The 23,350-nt window shown below is 45.6% G+C and overlaps 1 protein-coding gene across 1 annotated transcript in view; it reads left to right on the forward strand.

Moving 5' to 3' along the window:
• Nucleotides 1–23,350, forward strand: part of rabgap1l (RAB GTPase activating protein 1-like) — a 573,823-nt gene that overhangs the window by 189,688 nt on the left and 360,785 nt on the right. The window contains exon 13 of the mRNA XM_084311549.1: nt 1,924–2,074. Coding sequence (XP_084167675.1) covers nt 1,924–2,074 — 151 coding nt within the window. The remainder of the gene's footprint in view (nt 1–1,923; nt 2,075–23,350) is intronic.

The raw sequence follows: 23,350 nt of genomic DNA on the forward strand, positions 1-23,350 counted from the left end.
AGGTGCGAGCAGTTCCCCTAATAAGAATCCTGCCTGGCCCTGTAATAGCAGGGCTGACCCAAAGAGGGAGCCAGACCTACCTAAACGCTCAGCAATCATAACTCATATCTTATCCAGTGCATAATATTGTGATTTGCATAACTTATATAAACCGATAAATCATTTCTTTCAATATTCCATACATTTAACTAATTTCCCTCTATAGGTATAACTATCAACCATAACATAAATAACAATAAGTCCAATCAAGTATTTAGGCTCCAACACTAGTGCTTGGAAAAGTACTTGAAAGTCCTTGAATTTCATTTTGCAATGTCTGTGGGAACCCTGAACCTCTTAGCCATAGAACCAGCCCTCATGGTTTGCTCATTTGTACAAATGAAGTGAATGGCTTATATCTTGCATTAGTGAGCTTCTTGTGCTCGAGCACAGGCCCTTGTCTGGATCTACCTGCCATAGCTCATCATTTAAAGGCTTCACATGCTTCAGCATGATACTCAGCCACATACTTGTTCCAACCAGGCCTGATGTATCTTATTTGTTATGCTTGTAGTAGGGCTTACTGCCTTCATACAAGACACTCCATACATTATACATGGAGATATCTCTCCCATGCTTCACATCACTACACATAATTTCATCTCTAGATAGATGAATATTACTTAAACATTTGTCAGGAGGGAGAGTCGGAGTTAAAGAGAGTCAGTCAGATTCAGAGTCAAAGAGATTCAGCCAGAAAGTCAGTCAGTTTCAGAGTCAAAGAGATTCAGCCAGAAAGTCAGTCAGATTCAGAGTCAAAGAGATTCAGCCAGAAAGTCAGTCAGAGATGGAAATCCAACTGTATCAACCCAGGGGTCGCACAAGGTCATTGATGTGCTTAAAGTGCTTGATTAAAAAAAAAGAAAAAAAAGTCGAGGCCTGGAATTCCTTGAACAGAATTTTTTTACAAGGTGCTTAACAAGTCGGAGCTAACAATATACCCGTTATTATCACCATACATAACGCTTGCTTATATTGAAACACGTTGAGATTAGGGCCGTTCTTTCAACCTGGGGCCAGGGCCCATTTCATGTATGCACGAGGAGACATTTCCTGGGATTACTAAGAATCACTCAAATTATACTCTTATTCAAAACGGTATAAAACGGAAATGTACGGATGAAAAAACAATCTGTTTTTTGCACGTTGACCAGAAGCAACTCACTGACAATCGACGGCGTTATTAGATCCATAGCTATAATATAAAATATAGTTTTTAGCAGTGCAAACACGCAATTCTATCCATTGAATAGAATGCTGGCAGTGAAGGCCCACAGTGCCCCCTGCTGCCTGGCAAATCAAGGTGTTGAATGCCCTTTTAAAATAAAAAATAGTGCTTGGAAAAGTACTTGAGTCCTTGAATTTCATTTTGCAATGTCTGTGGGAACCCTGTAAAGTACAAAATACAAACACGAGGTAGAGATTTACACCTGTATTTGGACAAAGACAAGTCATTGTATGTGTTTGGTGTTTCTTTGGCTTTCAAACGACACAGTGGCTGTAAGGTTATTGCATAGAGAATTTAATTTAAAAGTGTAAACTTGAAATTGTTGTCTTTGATTGAAGCTATTATTTTGACAGCTGGAAAGTGATAAAAAATCCATGTAAGAAGGTTGTAAAAAAGGGTCCAGAAATTTGCTTATGTTAGATGAACAGTGTGACCGTAATACAATTAAATGTGTGTGTGTGTGTGTGTGTGTGTGTGTGTGTGTGTGTGTGTTGTGTGTGTGTGTTGTGTGTGTGTGTGTGTGTGTGGTGTGTGTGTGTGTGTGTGTGTGTGTGTGTGTGTGTGTGTGTGTGTGTGTGTGTGTGTGTGTGTGTGTGTGTGTGTGTGTGTGTGTTGTGTGTGTGTGTGTGTGTGTGTTGTGTTGTGTGTGGTGCCAGGCATGGCAACCTGTCCACGCGGCCGAAGGGTCTCTCTGCGCTGGTGAAACCAGGGATTCCCGAGGCGCTGAGAGCCGAGGTTTGGCAGCTGCTGTCGGGCTGCCAGAGTGACCCAGTCCTGTTGGAGCGCTACCGCATCCTCATCACCAAGGTAGGAGGCAGCCGCCACCACACACAGACCAGCACTGTCTGGCAGCCTCCAGGCCGCCACCACACAGACCAGCCCTGTCTGGCAGCCTCCAGGCCTCCACCACACACAGACCAGCACTGTCTGGCAGCCTCCACCACACACAGACCAGCCCTGTCTGGCAGCCTCCAGGCCTCCACCACACACAGACCAGCCCTGTCTGGCAGCCTCCAGGCCTCCACCACACACAGACCAGCACTGTCTGGCAGCCTCCAGGCCTCCACCACACACAGACCAGCCCTGTCTGGCAGCCTCCAGGCCTCCACCACACACAGACCAGCACTGTCTGGCAGCCTCCAGGCCTCCACCACACACAGACCAGCACTGTCTGGCAGCCTCCAGGCCTCCACCACACACAGACCAGCACTGTCTGGCAGCCTCCAGGCCTCCACCACACACAGACCAGCCCTGTCTGGCAGCCTCCAGGCCTCCACCACACACAGACCAGCACTGTCTGGCAGCCTCCAGGCCTCCACCACACACAGACCAGCCCTGTCTGGCAGCCTCCAGGCCTCCACCACACACAGACCAGCCCTGTCTGGCAGCCTCCAGGCCTCCACCACACACAGACCAGCCCTGTCTGGCAGCCTCCAGGCCTCCACCACACACAGACCAGCACTGTCTGGCAGCCTCCAGGCCTCCACCACACACAGACCAGCCCTGTCTGGCAGCCTCCAGGCCTCCACCACACACAGACCAGCCCTGTCTGGCAGCCTCCAGGCCTCCACCACACACAGACCAGCACTGTCTGGCAGCCTCCAGGCCTCCACCACACACAGACCAGCACTGTCTGGCAGCCTCCAGGCCTCCACCACACAGACCAGCACTGTCTGGCAGCCTCCACCACACACAGACCAGCACTGTCTGGCAGCCTCCAGGCCTCCACCACACACAGACCAGCACTGTCTGGCAGCCTCCAGGCCTCCACCACACAGACCAGCACTGTCTGGCAGCCTCCAGGCCTCCACCACACACAGACCAGCACTGTCTGGCAGCCTCCACCACACACAGACCAGCCCTGTCTGGCAGCCTCCAGGCCTCCACCACACACAGACCAGCACTGTCTGGCAGCCTCCAGGCCTCCACCACACACAGACCAGCACTGTCTGGCAGCCTCCAGGCCTCCACCACACAGACCAGCCCTGTCTGGCAGCCTCCAGGCCTCCACCACACACAGACCAGCACTGTCTGGCAGCCTCCAGGCCTCCACCACACACAGACCAGCACTGTCTGGCAGCCTCCACCACACACAGACCAGCACTGTCTGGCAGCCTCCAGGCCTCCACCACACAGACCAGCACTGTCTGGCAGCCTCCAGGCCTCCACCACACAGACCAGCACTGTCTTGGCAGCCTCCAGGCCTCCACCACACAGACCAGCACTGGCAGACAGCAGACACACAGACCAGCACTGGCAGACAGCAGACACACAGACCAGCACTGGCAGACAGCAGACACACAGACCAGCACTGGCAGACAGCAGACACACAGACCAGCACTGGCAGACAGCAGACACACAGACTGGCAGACAGCAGACACACAGACTGGCAGACAGCAGACACACAGACCAGCACTGGCAGACAGCAGACACACAGACCAGCACTGGCAGACAGCAGACACACAGACCAGCACTGGCAGACAGCAGACACACAGACCAGCACTGGCAGACATGGTTCACTGTAAATAAAGGGGGAATGAATGAATGAATCACTATACTCTTATACCATGTTTGTGAAAATTGTTCGTGCCGACACACAAAACCCAAATCATAAAACCCTCAGAGATGTTGTCTTTGTCAGTCGGTCAACAAATATTTTGGGTCTTGGGCAGCTTACCTTTTTCTTTTTGTCGATTTTTATATATATATATATTATTTCAGTTTTTTATAAATGTTTCTTTTTCACATTGAATGAGTTATTTCCTGGATTATGAGCACTTTTCTGGCATGACAATATATTCATAGATAATGATTTGGTCTATAATGAGCCAATAAATGAGCAACGCTTGGTTGCGTTCATTTGCAGGAGGGGAATTATATATAGAATATGAAATAGAATTGTATTTATTTGTTTGATCAATAAGCTATTAAATTAGTCATCAAAATCCTATCGATGGCCTGAAGAACAAAACCTCCTATCTGAAAAATTCCCTTTTTTGAGAAAACTAAAAAGATACGTGTTTTCTTGCAGAATGCAATTTTTCAAGGATACCACAATGCACTGTTTTTGCACTATTTCACACACACACACACACACGCACGCACGCACACACAAACAGCATTTGTAGTGTTCAATGTGGTGATTTCCCTGTGTTGTTGTTGCTTCGTGTCCTCGAGCAGAGACCAGCAATAATATGTCAATATGTCTCAGAGCGTCCCCGAGGACGTTATGGCACGCTGGCCGTCACTTTGAACTCACCGTGTGTCACATTAGAGAGCAGTCGTTTAGGGCCGTGATTTAAATGCATGTGGTGGAGTCTGGAGACTATTACAGCCTGCGTTGCTCTCTGCCCTTTCAGAAAGCCTGGAGGGATTCACACTGTGAGTTTGTCCCGGAGGCACATGTAAGAGCTCATTCCGTGAGCTTTTAGACCTCCTCCAGATGCTTCCCGAATCATTTCAACTAGGGATGAGTTAGTGTTTTTCGAATGTGCCATTGAGTCGAAAAATATATATATAATAATAATAATAATAATTATTATTATTATAAATTTTTTTAAGTGAAGCTAACCATTCTTATTTCAGTCATTTTTATATTTAGAGGCAGCCTAATTTTCATAGCCTAATTGATCTAAAAGATGCACATGCTACTGTTTCTGTTTGTTTATTAAAACCGGTTGATGCAATGCTGTTATTATATGGTGAACGGTGTCATTTTGATTTATTGTCGGTCAGCTGAGCCGATCAACGTTTCTGAAGGATTATCTGAAGTGCCTATTTATGTGCAATACCCTTTGATTTTAATGATTATTTGAATGTTCGAATATTCGGTCTTAACCCTTTCACTGCCACACGACAGAAGGTTAGCCCTTTACTATCACACAACCGACGGCGATGCTCCATCATTAGCATCATTAGCTCCGCAAATGCGGAGCTAATGATGGAGCATCGCCGTCGGTTGTGTGATAGTAAAGGGCTAACCTTATGTATTGTCACAGTGAAAGGGTTAACCGGCTGTCGTGTGGCAGTGAAAGGGTTAATAACAGTAGACTTTTGGGAAATGATTTTTGGGCAGTCATGCACCCCCCCCTCTTACTAAATATTGTTTGCCAAAGGTGGCACATGGCATGCTAATGGCTGCCAGTTGAGGGATTTTGTGTGTATCTCTATTGATGACGAAAGGGAATTTCTGTGCATATTGAATTAATATAATCTAAATTGTTGTTATTCTTGTTCCATTTACTCTGATTCGGAATGCCAGGCTTGAGTCATGTTTTTGGGCGTTGCTAATTTTCTCATTTTGCAGGGAGAGGCAGCCAATGTTGGTTTGTTCTCATACGCAGCACTGGGTGATAGCAGGAACTTTCCCACAATTATAATAAGGGGCTTTTGTTCGCTTGGTCAAAACTCAATCTATTTGGTGTGGGTTCAAAAATACTGTTTGGGATTTAGTGTGGCTTGCCAAGTGCTTGGGAGACATAAGTTGGTTTAAGTGCCTCACAGAGAATACAATTGAAATGTCTGAGAGTGAGCTATTATCAAGCTTATGTTGTTTCACTTTTAGATGCGAAAAAACCACTATGACTGAGTGAGTTAGACGGTCAGTCATTTACTCACTCACTCACTCACTCACTCACTCACTCACTCACTCACTCACTCACTCACTCACTCACTCACTCACAGGCATTAAAGCGTTCCGTCTTGAGACAGATTTCCGTCAATTTGATTATATTTATATAATATTTTGATTTATATTAGAAAAAAAATAAAAGATTTTATATAAAGTTTGCCAATAGGGGTGTATCAGTAGTATTGGCAGTGGTAGTAGTTGTAATGGTAATCCAGTCTATTTTTTTTATTTTCTAAAAAATAAACTAGTTCAACACAGGTAACCACTTTTGCTTAATTTCTTTGATGGCTCAAATGTATGCTCTAGTGCAGTGTTTCTCAACTGGTGGGTCGGTCGCGGGGCCATTTTGAGTGGGTCGCGGATGTGTGTGTTTTTTTTTTTTTATATACAAAATCTAAACGTTTTTTCTTGCACTACCTATCTTTGTGAAAGTGGCTTCTCAGCTCTGGTCCAGCTGAAGACAAAGCAGAGAAACATTGGACATTGAGCATGACCTCCAGACTCTGGTCAGGAGCAAACAATATCCCCAGTTATCCCATTAGTTCCCTGTGATGTTAAGCTAAGAAGTCTGCTAAGAAGGATATATTATTTATTCTTATTTTATTTCATTGTGTTTTTAGCCCTAGTTGCACTTTTGTTGCAACCCCAGTTATCCCATTAGTTCCTCCAAACTTACTGTAGGTCTGTTATGTTAAGCTAAGAAGTCTGCTAAGAAGCATATATTATTTATTATTATTATTATTTTATTTCATTGGGTTTTTAGCCCTAGTTGCACCTTTGTTGCACTTTTTTGTGTTTATTTCATGTTTTTAACAGTGCATGAAAGATTGTGTATTACTGCAAAAAAGAAAATTTGAAATAAATCATAGTGGTTAAACAATTTGGGTCGCGACTTAATGACTAAGGAAAATGTCTGACACAGTAGATCTGTCACACAGTAGATCTGTCACACAGTAGATCTGTCACACAGTAGATCTGTGACACAGTAGATCTGTCACACAGTAGATCTGTCACACAGTAGATCTGTGACACAGTAGATCTGTCACACAGTAGATCTGTGACACAGTAGATCTGTCACACAGTAGATCTGTCACACAGTAGATCTGTGACACAGTAGATCTGTGACACAGTAGATCTGTCACACAGTAGATCTGTCACACAGTAGATCTGTCACACAGTAGATCTGTCACAGTAGATCTGTCACACAGTAGATCTGTGACACAGTAGATCTGTCACACAGTAGATCTGTGACACAGTAGATCTGTGACACAGTAGATCTGTCACACAGTAGATCTGTGACACAGTAGATCTGTGACACAGTAGATCTGTCACACAGTAGATCTGTCACACAGTAGATCTGTCACACAGTAGATCTGTCACACAGTAGATCTGTCACACAGTAGATCTGTGACACAGTAGATCTGTCACACAGTAGATCTGTCACACAGTAGATCTGTCACACGGGCAGTTTGCCCTGAAAGATCATTACGTTGCAGATTGACACAGACCAGTCCCAGGCATTACCAATAGAGTTGAGGAGAACAGGATGGAGCAGACCAGTCCCAGGCATTACCAATAGAACAGGATGGAGCAGACCAGTCCCAGGCATTACCAATAGAACAGGATGGAGCAGACCAGTCCCAGGCATTACCAATAGAACAGGATGGAGCAATCAAATGCCAATGTCTTCGCTTTCCTCATTTTCAACCAGGGAGTATTATTCTACCGTTATGGCTGCATTTATATTATTACATTATTATTGCATTGCTGCATTATTATACAAAAATATTCTAACCCAGTTTCTCTAATCAACATGAACTATATTAATTACCAAACAGAAAAACTATAAATATATATATTAATATTAATATTAATATTAATATATATTAATATTAATATAAATATAAATATATAAATATAAATATTAATATATAAATATAAATATTAATATAATATAATAATAATAATAAATATTTTAGACACGGTCACAACTGAACCGCAGAAAGATCACAACAATTATTGCCAATAGACAAAATTACATCGCAGCATAACTATTGCCGACCTTTGTGGTTCAATGGGAACTAGACACTAGAACCCATCTCAAAACTTAGAGGTTCTGAAAGGTTCCTTTTTATAGAATGTTCCTCAAGTCCTTTTGCGATGGAACAGCAGCGTTAGAATAGATGCTGTGTGGCCTTCTTTGTTGTGGTTTTATGTTGTTTTCATGATGCAAACTTGACAAACAGAATGCAAGGACACTGCCAGCTTGTCCATTGTCTTTCAAACTTCCTATGAGCTCGTGACACGGTATCTAGAAAAGGATATATTGGCCTCAGTCTGTAAATGTTTATGAAATTGCAGATATTAAGGCTGCTCGATTATGGCAAATATCATAATCACGATTATTTTGGCCAATATTGAGATCTTCAACGGAAATGCTTTGATCATCAAAACGAAGCAGGCTGTTCTATAATAATAACCCTCTTACTTACTGTCCTAATACTATGCTACTATTCTTATACTACTGCCTTTCTTGCTAACATGTCTATACTACTCAATACTATGTGATGAACAAGGCCACGGACCCTCAGCTGCCTCAGATGTACCTCCTGGTGACATGCTGTTCACAATCTGTAAGTCACTCTGGATAAAAGCCTCAGCTAAATTACAAAATTGTAAATTGTCATCACCATTATTTAACACGATTACTCATTGAACTTTAAAAACTGTGCAATTCCTTTTTAACAATAGGTTTCCACAATAGTGTTACAGTATCTTGTTTTCATAATCGTTGAAAAATCATGAATCATAATTGAAAATGAAATGTGATTAATCGCACAGCCCTAGCAGACCTAGTTTAGTTATAAGGTTAATGAGCTAGCCAATAGTTTTGTGCTTATAGATGCATTATTCATTCGGTTTGGGAATACCCACAATGCATCTGTATCATGAGGTTTGGCTGCAGGAAATGAAGAGACAATAGCAGAGGTGGGAGGGGCTTAGGAGGTGAATACATTTGACATTTAGATTCTGTTTAGTTAAAATGGCATGGGTTGTTAATCCATATATATACAATAACGTTAATCTGTTCTAATTATCACAATTTGTAAATGGGCTACAGACACGCAACAAATTATAATACAGCTCGCCATCATCTAACCCCCAAGTTTAAATGTGCACTGAAATTCTCTTTCACTTTCGCTCACGCTCTATATATATCTTTTTATTTTTTAGAGAATTTTGACCTTCATGTACAGTACATTCTGTCAGCAGCGTCTGTGTGTGTGTGTGACCTCCTCGTCTGTGGGTCACAGTCTCTATCACCCAGGGAGGGGGGTTGGGTGGGGATCAGGCAGAGCAGAGGCTTGTCTGACCTCTAGTCCCCCCCCTCCCCCACCACACTGTCCCAGTGGCAGTAAAATGCCACAGGAAATACTAAGAAAATACAATATTGGCTTATCACCGATATATCAGCATCTGCGTTTATGTTACCGATATCCCGCCATCTTTAAAGGGCTCTAGCAGGCTAATGTTTTTAAGCTAGCGTGAATATGAAACTATCATATGAAACTAGAGATCTTGAGGAATCCAATGGTCATGCTAGCTCACTGGCAAAGGGGGTAGATCTCTAGAAAACACACACCACCGCCCACTACACCACTACCCCCACCCCTATCCAACCCAGCACATAGACACAACCCACGGCTGCAGCATCTAGTTGCTACACAACAGAGGGGTGTAAGTATCCTGCCTCATGGGGGTCAGCCCTATGTTCCTACAGCCCTATGTTCCCACACCCTATGTTCCCACACCCTATGTTCCTACAGCCCTATGTTCCCACAGCCCTATGTTCCTACAGCCCTATGTTCCCACAGCCCTATGTTCCCACAGCCCTATGTTCCCACAGCCCTATGTTCCCACAGCCCTATGTTCCCACAGCCCTATGTTCCCACAGCCCTATGTTCCCACAGCCCTATGTTCCCACAGCCCTATGTTCCCACAGCCCTATGTTCCCACAGCCCTATGTTCCCACAGCCCTATGTTCCCACAGCCCTATGTTCCCTCAGCCCTATGTTCCCACAGCCCTATGTTCCCACAGCCCTATGTTCCCTCAGCACTATGTTCCCACACCCTATGTTCCCTCAGCCCTATGTTCCCACAGCCCTATGTTCCCACACCCTATGTTCCTACAGCCCTATGTTCCCACACCCTATGTTCCCACACCCTATGTTCCCACAGCCCTATGTTCCCACACCCTATGTTCCTACAGCCCTATGTTCCCACACCCTATGTTCCTACAGCCCTATGTTCCCACACCCTATGTTCCTACAGCCCTATGTTCCCACACCCTATGTTCCCACACCCTATGTTCCTACAGCCCTATGTTCCCACACCCTATGTTCCTACAGCCCTATGTTCCCACACCCTATGTTCCCACAGCCCTATGTTCCCACAGCCCTATGTTCCCACACCCTATGTTCCCTCAGCCCTATGTTCCCACAGCCCTATGTTCCCACACCCTATGTTCCTACAGCCCTATGTTCCCACAGCCCTATGTTCCCACACCCTATGTTCCCACAGCCCTATGTTCCCACAGCCCTATGTTCCTACAGCCCTATGTTCCTACAGCCCTATGTTCCCACAGCCCTATGTTCCCACACCCTATGTTCCCACAGCCCTATGTTCCCTCAGCACTATGTTCCCACAGCCCAATGGTCCCACACCTTATGTTCCCTCAGCCCTATGTTCCCACAGCCCTATGTTCCCACAGCCCTATGTTCCCTCAGCCCTATGTTCCCACAGCCCTATGTTCCCACAGCCCTATGTTCCCTCAGCCCTATGTTCCCACAGCCCTATGTTCCCTCAGCACTATGTTCCCACACCCTATGTTCCCACAGCCCAATGGTCCCACACCTTATGTTCCCTCAGCCCTATGGTCCCACACCCTATGTTCCCACAGCCCAATGTTCCCACAGCACTATGTTCCCACACCCTATGTTCCCGGATGAACCCTCTACTACCAGAGGACAATTGGATAATAGGTTGGGTAAAATCTATTCTGTAAAATTTATGAAAATGGGAAATGTGGGAACATAGGGCTGTGGGACCATTGGGCTGTGGGAACATAGGGCCTAATTTTGAGACAAATCTTAGAAATGTGGGAACATGGGGCCTAATTTTGAGTGAAAACATTTCTTAGAAATGTGGGACCATTGGGCTGTGGGAATATAGGCAATTATGCCTGCTCCCACCTCATGATATGGAGATGATCTAAGGGGCTTAAGCCAGACAAAGACACTGTTAGCTTTTATGGCTAATACAATTCTCATTTTCCCGCTGGAAACAACCCGTTGTAATCGATGAGCTGAGATGGAGGGATGGGAGAAGAAAGATAAAGAGCGAAGGAGGAGGGATAAATAGGAGCAATAAACCAGGAGGTCACAGCTGACGTGGTTTCTGTCCACACAGACGAGGCCTGTTGCTTTTTGTCGCATATATTTTTCTTAACGGCTGTCGTCTCTCACATTTCTGTACCCTCTCTCTCTCTCCCTCTCTCTCTCTCTCTCTCTCTCTCACTCTCTCTGTCTCTCTGTCTCTGTCTCTCACACTCACCCACCCACTCGCTCAACCAACCACCCACGACCCACCCACCCTCTCTCTCTCTTTCTCCCTCTCTCTTTCACTGACTCTCTCTTACTGACTCTCTCTCTCTCTCTCTCTCTCCCTCTGTGTCTTTCTCACACCCACTCACTCTCTCTCATTCACTGACTCTCTCTCTCACTGACACACTATCTGCCCCCTCCGCCCACAGAGGCATGAAGAGCAGCAGTCCAGGGCCCTCATTTATCAATAATGCGTAGAAAGTGTTCTATTTTCGTTCCTAAGCACAGAATTTAGAATGTCTCTACGCACAGAAAAATCTGGATTTATCAACCGTGTTGATAAATACCAATGTCTATGCTTGTGCATGATTGTAAGCATTTGCATACTGAACCGCCCCTAAATAACCATATATGGTAATGAAACACCCCCATGGAATGTAGAATAATGGACTAAGCAGACTTGAAACTTCACTGAGAGCGAGTCCTCCGTGATCAATCTCGCTCTCAGTGAAGTTTCAACGGAGGTCATCTATTCTAACTAACAAATTGAAGCTAGAAAGCATTTCGTTGTGACCGATCTTATTTGGAAACATGACACACAAAATAATAGTATTTCGCTTTTTATTTTAAACAATATTTAATCGCGTTTGGAGGTGGGTGTTCTGCGTCTGCCGACTGCCCCCCCCCCATGCCAAACAAGCAGGCCAACTGCGCTCTAAAGGGCTCTTGTTCGCACGTGAGCCCGCCGTTATAATTGCACTCCTGTTGGGTCGTTCGTTGGGTTGGTCAGAGTCATTAACTATGGCTTCAGTGGATAACCCCGATCACCTGCATTTAAGTGATATTTTAATTACAGATACCTCAGTAATAACATTACAATTTAATTCAATAGAATGCGTGCCTTCCTCCCGGTCACCAGCATGTACAGTATCAGCCAAATGCGCATCGCAACATGGAATCCCTTTCTATTCACATCACTGAATTTGTGATGGAGCTTTGACAGCTACATGGGTGGTACAGTAACAGTCTATTGCTCGATCCATCTCCAATATATCATGATGGACCGTGCCGGTGGCCAAATACCCGAGGGTGGAGAGGACTTGAATGTGCATGGGGATGGCATTTGTGCGTTTTGTTCCACGCTCCAATTTGGGTCCCAAAAATGATATCGCGTGATGCCCCGATCACGTTTTTTGCCACCGATACCGATCACCGATCGTCTATGAGCCATATCGGCCGATACCGACACCGATACCGATCGTTTTTGGTTTTATTAAAATAAAAAAATTATATATACTTTTTTTTTATATATATATATAAAATATATATATTATATAATTATACTTGTAGTTGTATTATCTGCGAGACACGAGTCAAAATGCTCGCTATCTGCAAACAGCTCCACTGTCTGTGTGTATACTCTGCTTTGGTCAAATCACATTCAGCCCTCAGCGTCCCCAGTCAGAGCGATAGTTCAACAGGGTCTGAAACGTATAAGATGTGAAGCATGATAGCTAATTAATTAATAATTAGCCAATGTTCAGCTGCAAAAACAAATAATGTCAATTATGTTATAAGACATTGATATCAGGAGCTATCTGTAGCTACTGCTAGCCGGCTAGATGACGTTAGACAATGCATCATGTATTAAAATAAAGTGAACTATTTAGTTTACTGGATCATTTCGTTGTGATCTAACAGTGATCTAACGTGAGCTAACGTTACCTACCTATGCTAACGGAGGTCTCATGCTGGCGCATCCCTATCATTCTTAAACTGAAATGCGCATTTGTTGATATCAGGAGCTATCAGTAGCTAGCCAGTTAGACAATGCATCATGTATTAAACTAAAGTGAATAGTTGACTGTGTAGTTTTGTTTAAACAGTAACGTTAGCTCACGAGCGATAGCTAGTTAGCCCAGTGGTTCCCAAAGTCGGGGTCGCGACCCAAAGGTGGGCCGCGAGCAGCCACGGATGGGCCGCGAGATGATTTAAAAAAAAATTAAAAGAAAATAAAAAATAAAACATTTTTTTTATTTTTTATTTTTTTATTTTTTATTTTTTTATTTTAATTTTTTTTGTCAGGCCACTGAACTTAGAAGCAGGCCAGGACAGTGTTTCTAGTTGTATTCTAAAATTCTATTCTATTGTATTCTAAAATGTGACTATATGGTTTTATATTAACTTAATAAATAAACAAAAACGAAAAATCTACTTATTTCAACGAACATTTCAAACTAAATAACAGATTATGCACATAAAACGCTGAAAACAACCGAAGCAACAATAGTATTTTAATGAGGCTATTATTATTATCATTATTATTTTGCAACAAGTTAGCCCTCTCATAAATAGCACATATAAATGAATAACTAACTTGAACTAACTTAATAGGATTGAAGTGATATTTGGCTTAAAAAATCGGTCGCCTGGCAAAAAAAAAATAAAAAAAAGCCTGACGATGTCCATTGGGCCGCGGCTCTCTGACGCCTTATTTTCTGGGCCCCGGCCTGAAAAGTTTGGGAACCCCTGAGTTAGCCAACGCTACCCAGCACTTGCGAAAACGAATGCCAAACTGTCACGTTGATATCAGGAGCTATCAGTAGCTAGATAACATTAGACAACGCCTCATGTATTAAACAAAAGTTAATAGATGACTGGGCCATTTTGTTTAATCCTTGTTATGTTGAAAGAGGAGCTCTGCGATGCTCATGCTCTCGACTCTTGCCGAAGGGTTTGTTGACATGACACGGGTCTGGGAGGGGGTGGAGGAGGAGGAGGAGGAGGAGGAGGAGGAGGAGGAGGAGGGGCGGCAAGACGTGCAGCAGCAGAGTGTGGCTGTGAGAGAAGAGCGAGTGAGCACTCCGCTGAGAATTGGATCATGTTTTCCGTGTCATCGATCGGTTTTCACGATCTGCGAAAATAAAGCATTATCGGAATTCACCGATCTCATATTTATACTGAATATCGGCCGATACCGATCGCTGGCCGATCGATCGGGGCATCCCTAGCGATAACGATATCGATAACAATATCATATCACGCAATATCGATAATTATATATATATTTTTTTTTTAAACAGATGTATGTTTATTTTGCAGCAATCCTTTGTCGTTGCCGCCATCTTTAGTGTTACATCCCCTCACACTCCAGTTCTCAGGCTGCAGCTGGTTTAAAAGCTAAAGTAAACCCGCTTCTCTGCTGGCTGTGGCTCCAGGGGAGTTGAACAGTTCTGGCTCTGCTAGTTTCTTTTCTATCTTTTGGTGCTTTTTTGGTGGACAAACCGCGTGAATATTAAAGGCAACCAACTTGTGTTCAGCTTTTCGTTCAGCGTTTCTCTGATTGGCCACACGGCCAATCAATCAATCCACTAGCACACGCCCTCGCGCAAAGAGAGACGCGGCAAAAGCGCTGGTCGAACCAGCGGTGTTCTGTTGTGTGACTGTACTCTACAGCGGTGTTCTGTTGTGTGACTGTACTAAACACTTCCACCACATGACCGACATTTGACATACAGTACACCTCCTATCTATGTTGGGATTATGTTTGGTCATGACAAAACAATAAAAATCGCTACTGTTAGTAATGCTGCCACCACCCACTTCAATGACAGCTGCTCTTTAAGATATAGTTTATGCATTCGCAAAATATGAGAGCGCGCCGCTGTCATTGAAGGGCTTCCTACAACAGAGCACCGCCGCTGCTGCTGCTGAAGCTGTATCAAGCCGGCGGCGGTGCACGGACGCCGGGGAAAAACCACCGCGTCGCCCCGCTGGCGCTTCAGGCTCAGCAGCCTCCACGGGCGAAATAACATATAACGTTACAGTTCCACACTGATGTACAGTGAGTGTCTAATATGGCTGTCGCGAAGTCATGCCTCTCCCTCTGACAATATCATAATGATGTGTTTTCTATATTATATCCACAATCATTCATCTAAAAAATTGTATGGGCTTTGATTAAACATGTAACCTACACCTACTGTAACTTACTGTACCTCTGCTTCCTACAGCACAGCAGGTAATGGCGTTAATCAATGGAACGCGAAACATAATAACGTTACGCTTTCTAGTTCAGCGCATTTCATAACTGTGTGGGCTTTTATACACGAGTGAATGTGGTAGTCTATGATACACATGACAGCGTGGATCGGCTTTCAGAGGGAGAGGCATGACTTCGCGACAGCCATATTAGACACTCACTGTACATCAGTGTGGAACTGTAACGTTATATGTTATTTCGCCCGTGGAGGCTGCTGAGCCTGAAGCGCCAGCGGGGCGACGCGGTGGTTTTTCCCCGGCGTCCGTGCACCGCCGCCGGCTTGATACAGCTTCAGCAGCAGCAGCGGCGGTGCTCTGTTGTAGGAAGCCCTTCAATGACAGCGGCGCGCTCTCATATTTTGCGAATGCATAAACTATATCTTAAAGAGCAGCTGTCATTGAAGTGGGTGGTGGCAGCATTACTAACAGTAGCGATTTTTATTGTTTTGTCATGACCAAACATAATCCCAACATAGATAGGAGGTGTACTGTATGTCCACTGCTACCGCAGCTGAACACAAGTTGGTTGGACTTGGAACAGCAGCCCAACGCGTACACAAGTTGGTTGCCGCGCTGCCGCTCGCTTGCTCCTTGGATTTCATTTGGGACGTGCGCTTGCCTGCGCGTGGGGGCGCGGCCAATCAGAGAAAAGCCGAACACAAGTTGGTTGCCTTTAATATTCACGCGGACAAACCACCGCACAAGTGCACCGTGACTCGTGACTGGAGACTAGCTCTGCTAGCACACATAGCCTACTGTGTACAGACGGTTTCAAACTGTATTTTAAATTAGAAAGCAAACAAAATAAATGGACAAGAGAAAAGTAAATCTCAATTTGGTTAGTATTGTCATTTGGACAAGCAAAGCCATTACTTTAAGTTTCAGGCAAGAAAGACAAGTCTGTCCACTGTCTCTGGGTTAAAAAAAAAATATATATATTTTTTTTTTATATCGATTATTAAAATATATCGCGATAATTATTGTTATATCGTCCAGCCCTTAGCGGACTCTAGTTAATATTATGTTCTCTTGGCAAATAGACTGCCCTAGAGGCTATCTCTGAAAACAGCTCCCTGCGGAGCGCAGTCAGCGCACCCCGTAGTATTCCGATAACACTATATAGATAAACCATGCTGCATTCATTTGGAAAGAAAGAAAGACCTATTCCAAATGCTATTTATAGGGTTTGGCAATAATTACACTACTGTCGCTATTTTACAATTAACTATAATGAATTACGGGTCATACAGAACACGCCAGTGTTGAAACTAATGCATGAAAGTCTGTCTCATGTTGCAGTCTTCATATTCTACCGCTTGGTGACATGCACGCACGGTCTGGCACAATCTCAAGCACACGTTCATTTTGATAAATCCCACACTTTGCATAGAAATGATCGTAAGCACGGTTTACGCACATATCTGTGCGTACGCAACATTGATAAATGAGGGCCCAGATGAGCAGCTAAATATACCTGGCTCTCTGTAGCGTAAGGTCCCAGGTGATGAGCAGCTAAATATACCTGTCTCTCTGTAGCGTAAGGTCCCAGGTGATGAGCAGCTAAATATACCTGGCTCTCTGTAGCGTAAGGTCCCAGGTGATGAGCAGCTAAATATACCTGGCTCTCTGTAGCGTAAGGTCCCAGGTGATGAGCAGCTAAATATACCTGGCTCTCTGTAGCGTAAGGTCCCAGGTGATGAGCAGCTAAATATACCTGGCTCTCTGTAGCGTAAGGTCCCAGGTCATGAGCAGCTAAATATACCTGGCTCTCTGTAGCGTAAGGTCCCAGGTCATGAGCAGCTAAATATACCTGGCTCTCTGTAGCGTAAGGTCCCAGGTCATGAGCAGCTAAATATACCTGGCTCTCTGTAGCGTAAGGTCCCAGGTGATGAGCAGCTAAATATACCTGGCTCTCTGTAGCGTAAGGTCCCAGGTGATGAGCAGCTAAATATACCTGGCTCTCTGTAGCGTAAGGTCCCAGGTCATGAGCAGCTAAATATACCTGGCTCTCTGTAGCGTAAGGTCCCAGGTGATGAGCAGCTAAATATACCTGGCTCTCTGTAGCGTAAGGTCCCAGGTGATGAGCAGCTAAATATACCTGGCTCTCTGTAGCGTAAGGTCCCAGGTCATGAGCAGCTAAATATACCTGGCTCTCTGTAATGTAAGGTCCCAGGTGATGAGCAGCTAAATATACCTGGCTCTCTGTAGCGTAAGGTCCCAGGTCATGAGCAGCTAAATATACCTGGCTCTCTGTAGCGTAAGGTCCCAGGTGATGAGCAGCTAAATATACCTGTCTCTCTGTAGCGTAAGGTCCCAGGTCATGAGCAGCTAAATATACCTGGCTCTCTGTAGCGTAAGGTCCCAGGTGATGAGCAGCTAAATATACTTGGCTCTCTGTAGCGTAAGGTCCCAGGTGATGAGCAGCTAAATATACCTGTCTCTCTGTAGCGTAAGGTCCCAGGTGATGAGCAGCTAAATATACCTGGCTCTCTGTAGCGTAAGGTCCCAGGTCATGAGCAGCTAAATATACCTGTCTCTCTGTAGCGTAAGGTCCCAGGTGATGAGCAGCTAAATATACCTGGCTCTCTGTAGCGTAAGGTCCCAGGTCATGAGCAGCTAAATATACCTGGCTCTCTGTAGCGTAAGGTCCCAGGTGATGAGCAGCTAAATATACCTGGCTCTCTGTAGCGTAAGGTCCCAGGTCATGAGCAGCTAAATATACCTGGCTCTCTGTAGCGTAGGGTCCCAGGTCATGAGCAGCTAAATATACCTGGCTCTCTGTAGCGTAAGGTCCCAGGTGATGAGCAGCTAAATATACCTGGCTCTCTGTAGCGTAAGGTCCCAGGTCATGAGCAGCTAAATATACCTGGCTCTCTGTAGCGTAAGGTCCCAGGTCATGAGCAGCTAAATATACCTGGCTCTCTGTAGCGTAAGGTCCCAGGTGATGAGCAGCTAAATATACCTGGCTCTCTGTAGCGTAAGGTCCCAGGTCATGAGCAGCTAAATATACCTGGCTCTCTGTAGCGTAAGGTCCCAGGTGATGAGCAGCTAAATATACCTGGCTCTCTGTAGCGTAAGGTCCCAGGTGATGAGCAGCTAAATATACCTGGCTCTCTGTAGCGTAAGGTCCCAGGTCATGAGCAGCTAAATATACCTGGCTCTCTGTAGCGTAAGGTCCCAGGTGATGAGCAGCTAAATATACCTGGCTCTCTGTAGCGTAAGGTCCCAGGTCATGAGCAGCTAAATATACCTGGCTCTCTGTAGCGTAAGGTCCCAGGTGATGAGCAGCTAAATATACCTGGCTCTCTGTAGCGTAAGGTCCCAGGTGATGAGCAGCTAAATATACCTGGCTCTCTGTAGCGTAAGGTCCCAGGTGATGAGCAGCTAAATATACCTGGCTCTCTGTAATGTAAGGTCCCAGGTGATGAGCAGCTAAATATACCTGTCTCTCTGTAGCGTAAGGTCCCAGGTGATGAGCAGCTAAATATACCTGGCTCTCTGTAGCGTAAGGTCCCAGGTGATGAGCAGCTAAATATACCTGGCTCTCTGTAGCGTAAGGTCCCAGGTCATGAGCAGCTAAATATACCTGGCTCTCTGTAGCGTAAGGTCCCAGGTGATGAGCAGCTAAATATACCTGGCTCTCTGTAATGTAAGGTCCCAGGTGATGAGCAGCTAAATATACCTGGCTCTCTGTAGCGTAAGGTCCCAGGTCATGAGCAGCTAAATATACCTGTCTCTCTGTAGCGTAAGGTCCCAGGTGATGAGCAGCTAAATATACCTGGCTCTCTGTAATGTAAGGTCCCAGGTCATGAGCAGCTAAATATACCTGGCTCTCTGTAATGTAAGGTCCCAGGTGATGAGCAGCTAAATATACCTGGCTCTCTGTAGCGTAAGGTCCCAGGTGATGAGCAGCTAAATATACCTGGCTCTCTGTAGCGTAAGGTCCCAGGTGATGAGCAGCTAAATATACCTGGCTCTCTGTAATGTAAGGTCCCAGGTCATGAGCAGCTAAATATACCTGGCTCTCTGTAGCGTAAGGTCCCAGGTGATGAGCAGCTAAATATACCTGGCTCTCTGTAATGTAAGGTCCCAGGTGATGAGCAGCTAAATATACCTGGCTCTCTGTAGCGTAAGGTCCCAGGTGATGAGCAGCTAAATATACCTGGCTCTCTGTAGCGTAAGGTCCCAGGTGATGAGCAGCTAAATATACCTGGCTCTCTGTAGCGTAAGGTCCCAGGTGATGAGCAGCTAAATATACCTGTCTCTCTGTAGCGTAAGGTCCCAGGTGATGAGCAGCTAAATATACCTGTCTCTCTGTAGCGTAAGGTCCCAGGTGATGAGCAGCTAAATATACCTGGCTCTCTGTAGCGTAAGGTCCCAGGTGATGAGCAGCTAAATATACCTGGCTCTCTGTAGCGTAAGGTCCCAGGTCATGAGCAGCTAAATATACCTGGCTCTCTGTAGCGTAAGGTCCCAGGTCATGAGCAGCTAAATATACCTGGCTCTCTGTAATGTAAGGTCCCAGGTCATGAGCAGCTAAATATACCTGGCTCTCTGTAGCGTAAGGTCCCAGGTGATGAGCAGCTAAATATACCTGGCTCTCTGTAGCGTAAGGTCCCAGGTGATGAGCAGCTAAATATACCTGGCTCTCTGTAGCGTAAGGTCCCAGGTCATGAGCAGCTAAATATACCTGGCTCTCTGTAATGTAAGGTCCCAGGTGATGAGCAGCTAAATATACCTGGCTCTCTGTAGCGTAAGGTCCCAGGTCATGAGCAGCTAAATATACCTGGCTCTCTGTAGCGTAAGGTCCCAGGTGATGAGCAGCTAAATATACCTGGCTCTCTGTAGCGTAAGGTCCCAGGTCATGAGCAGCTAAATATACCTGGCTCTCTGTAGCGTAAGGTCCCAGGTGATGAGCAGCTAAATATACCTGGCTCTCTGTAGCGTAAGGTCCCAGGTGATGAGCAGCTAAATATACCTGGCTCTCTGTAGCGTAAGGTCCCAGGTGATGAGCAGCTAAATATACCTGGCTCTCTGTAGCGTAAGGTCCCAGGTCATGAGCAGCTAAATATACCTGGCTCTCTGTAGCGTAAGGTCCCAGGTCATGAGCAGCTAAATATACCTGGCTCTCTGTAGCGTAAGGTCCCAGGTCATGAGCAGCTAAATATACCTGGCTCTCTGTAGCGTAAGGTCCCAGGTGATGAGCAGCTAAATATACCTGTCTCTCTGTAGCGTAAGGTCCCAGGTGATGAGCAGCTAAATATACCTGTCTCTCTGTAGCGTAAGGTCCCAGGTGATGAGCAGCTAAATATACCTGTCTCTCTGTAGCGTAAGGTCCCAGGTGATGAGCAGCTAAATATACCTGGCTCTCTGTAGCGTAAGGTCCCAGGTGATGAGCAGCTAAATATACCTGGCTCTCTGTAGCGTAAGGTCCCAGGTCATGAGCAGCTAAATATACCTGTCTCTCTGTAGCGTAAGGTCCCAGGTCATGAGCAGCTAAATATACCTGGCTCTCTGTAGCGTAAGGTCCCAGGTGATGAGCAGCTAAATATACCTGGCTCTCTGTAGCGTAAGGTCCCAGGTGATGAGCAGCTAAATATACCTGGCTCTCTGTAGCGTAAGGTCCCAGGTGATGAGCAGCTAAATATACCTGTCTCTCTGTAGCGTAAGGTCCCAGGTGATGAGCAGCTAAATATACCTGTCTCTCTGTAATGTAAGGTCCCAGGTGATGAGCAGCTAAATATACCTGGCTCTCTGTAGCGTAAGGTCCCAGGTGATGAGCAGCTAAATATACCTGGCTCTCTGTAGCGTAAGGTCCCAGGTGATGAGCAGCTAAATATACCTGGCTCTCTGTAGCGTAAGGTCCCAGGTCATGAGCAGCTAAATATACCTGGCTCTCTGTAGCGTAAGGTCCCAGGTGATGAGCAGCTAAATATACCTGTCTCTCTGTAGCGTAAGGTCCCAGGTGATGAGCAGCTAAATATACCTGGCTCTCTGTAATGTAAGGTCCCAGGTGATGAGCAGCTAAATATACCTGGCTCTCTGTAGCGTAAGGTCCCAGGTGATGAGCAGCTAAATATACCTGGCTCTGTAGCGTAAGGTCCCAGGTGATGAGCAGCTAAATATACCTGGCTCTCTGTAGCGTAAGGTCCCAGGTCATGAGCAGCTAAATATACCTGTCTCTCTGTAGCGTAAGGTCCCAGGTCATGAGCAGCTAAATATACCTGGCTCTCTGTAGCGTAAGGTCCCAGGTCATGAGCAGCTAAATATACCTGTCTCTCTGTAGCGTAAGGTCCCAGGTGATGAGCAGCTAAATATACCTGTCTCTCTGTAGCGTAAGGTCCCAGGTCATGAGCAGCTAAATATACCTGGCTCTCTGTAGCGTAAGGTCCCAGGTGATGAGCAGCTAAATATACCTGGCTCTCTGTAATGTAAGGTCCCAGGTGATGAGCAGCTAAATATACCTGGCTCTCTGTAGCGTAAGGTCCCAGGTGATGAGCAGCTAAATATACCTGGCTCTCTGTAGCGTAAGGTCCCAGGTGATGAGCAGCTAAATATACCTGGCTCTCTGTAGCGTAAGGTCCCAGGTGATGAGCAGCTAAATATACCTGGCTCTCTGTAGCGTAAGGTCCCAGGTGATGAGCAGCTAAATATACCTGGCTCTCTGTAGCGTAAGGTCCCAGGTGATGAGCAGCTAAATATACCTGGCTCTCTGTAGCGTAAGGTCCCAGGTGATGAGCAGCTAAATATACCTGTCTCTCTGTAGCGTAAGGTCCCAGGTGATGAGCAGCTAAATATACCTGGCTCTCTGTAGCGTAAGGTCCCAGGTGATGAGCAGCTAAATATACCTGGCTCTCTGTAGCGTAAGGTCCCAGGTGATGAGCAGCTAAATATACCTGGCTCTCTGTAGCGTAAGGTCCCAGGTGATGAGCAGCTAAATATACCTGTCTCTCTGTAGCGTAAGGTCCCAGGTGATGAGCAGCTAAATATACCTGTCTCTCTGTAGCGTAAGGTCCCAGGTGATGAGCAGCTAAATATACCTGGCTCTCTGTAGCGTAAGGTCCCAGGTGATGAGCAGCTAAATATACCTGGCTCTCTGTAGCGTAAGGTCCCAGGTGATGAGCAGCTAAATATACCTGGCTCTCTGTAGCGTAAGGTCCCAGGTCATGAGCAGCTAAATATACCTGTCTCTCTGTAGCGTAAGGTCCCAGGTGATGAGCAGCTAAATATACCTGTCTCTCTGTAGCGTAAGGTCCCAGGTGATGAGCAGCTAAATATACCTGGCTCTCTGTAGCGTAAGGTCCCAGGTGATGAGCAGCTAAATATACCTGGCTCTCTGTAGCGTAAGGTCCCAGGTGATGAGCAGCTAAATATACTTGGCTCTCTGTAGCGTAAGGTCCCAGGTGATGAGCAGCTAAATATACCTGGCTCTCTGTAGCGTAAGGTCCCAGGTCATGAGCAGCTAAATATACCTGGCTCTCTGTAGCGTAAGGTCCCAGGTGATGAGCAGCTAAATATACCTGGCTCTCTGTAGCGTAAGGTCCCAGGTCATGAGCAGCTAAATATACCTGGCTCTCTGTAGCGTAAGGTCCCAGGTGATGAGCAGCTAAATATACCTGGCTCTCTGTAGCGTAAGGTCCCAGGTGATGTGAGATGCAGGAGCTCAACTCATTCATTGTCTTTGTCTGACTGGGGGGGGGGGGTGCCTCCCACATCCTTCCACATCCTTCTGCTTATAGAAATAATGATGATAACGATATGCGGGCGGCTGCTATTAATAGCAGCAGAAAGCGCTGGTGTGGGTGGTGG

Source organism: Notolepis coatsorum (assembly GCF_963971535.1).
Source record: "Notolepis coatsorum genome assembly, chromosome: 3".
Taxonomy (NCBI): domain Eukaryota; kingdom Metazoa; phylum Chordata; class Actinopteri; order Aulopiformes; family Paralepididae; genus Notolepis; species Notolepis coatsorum.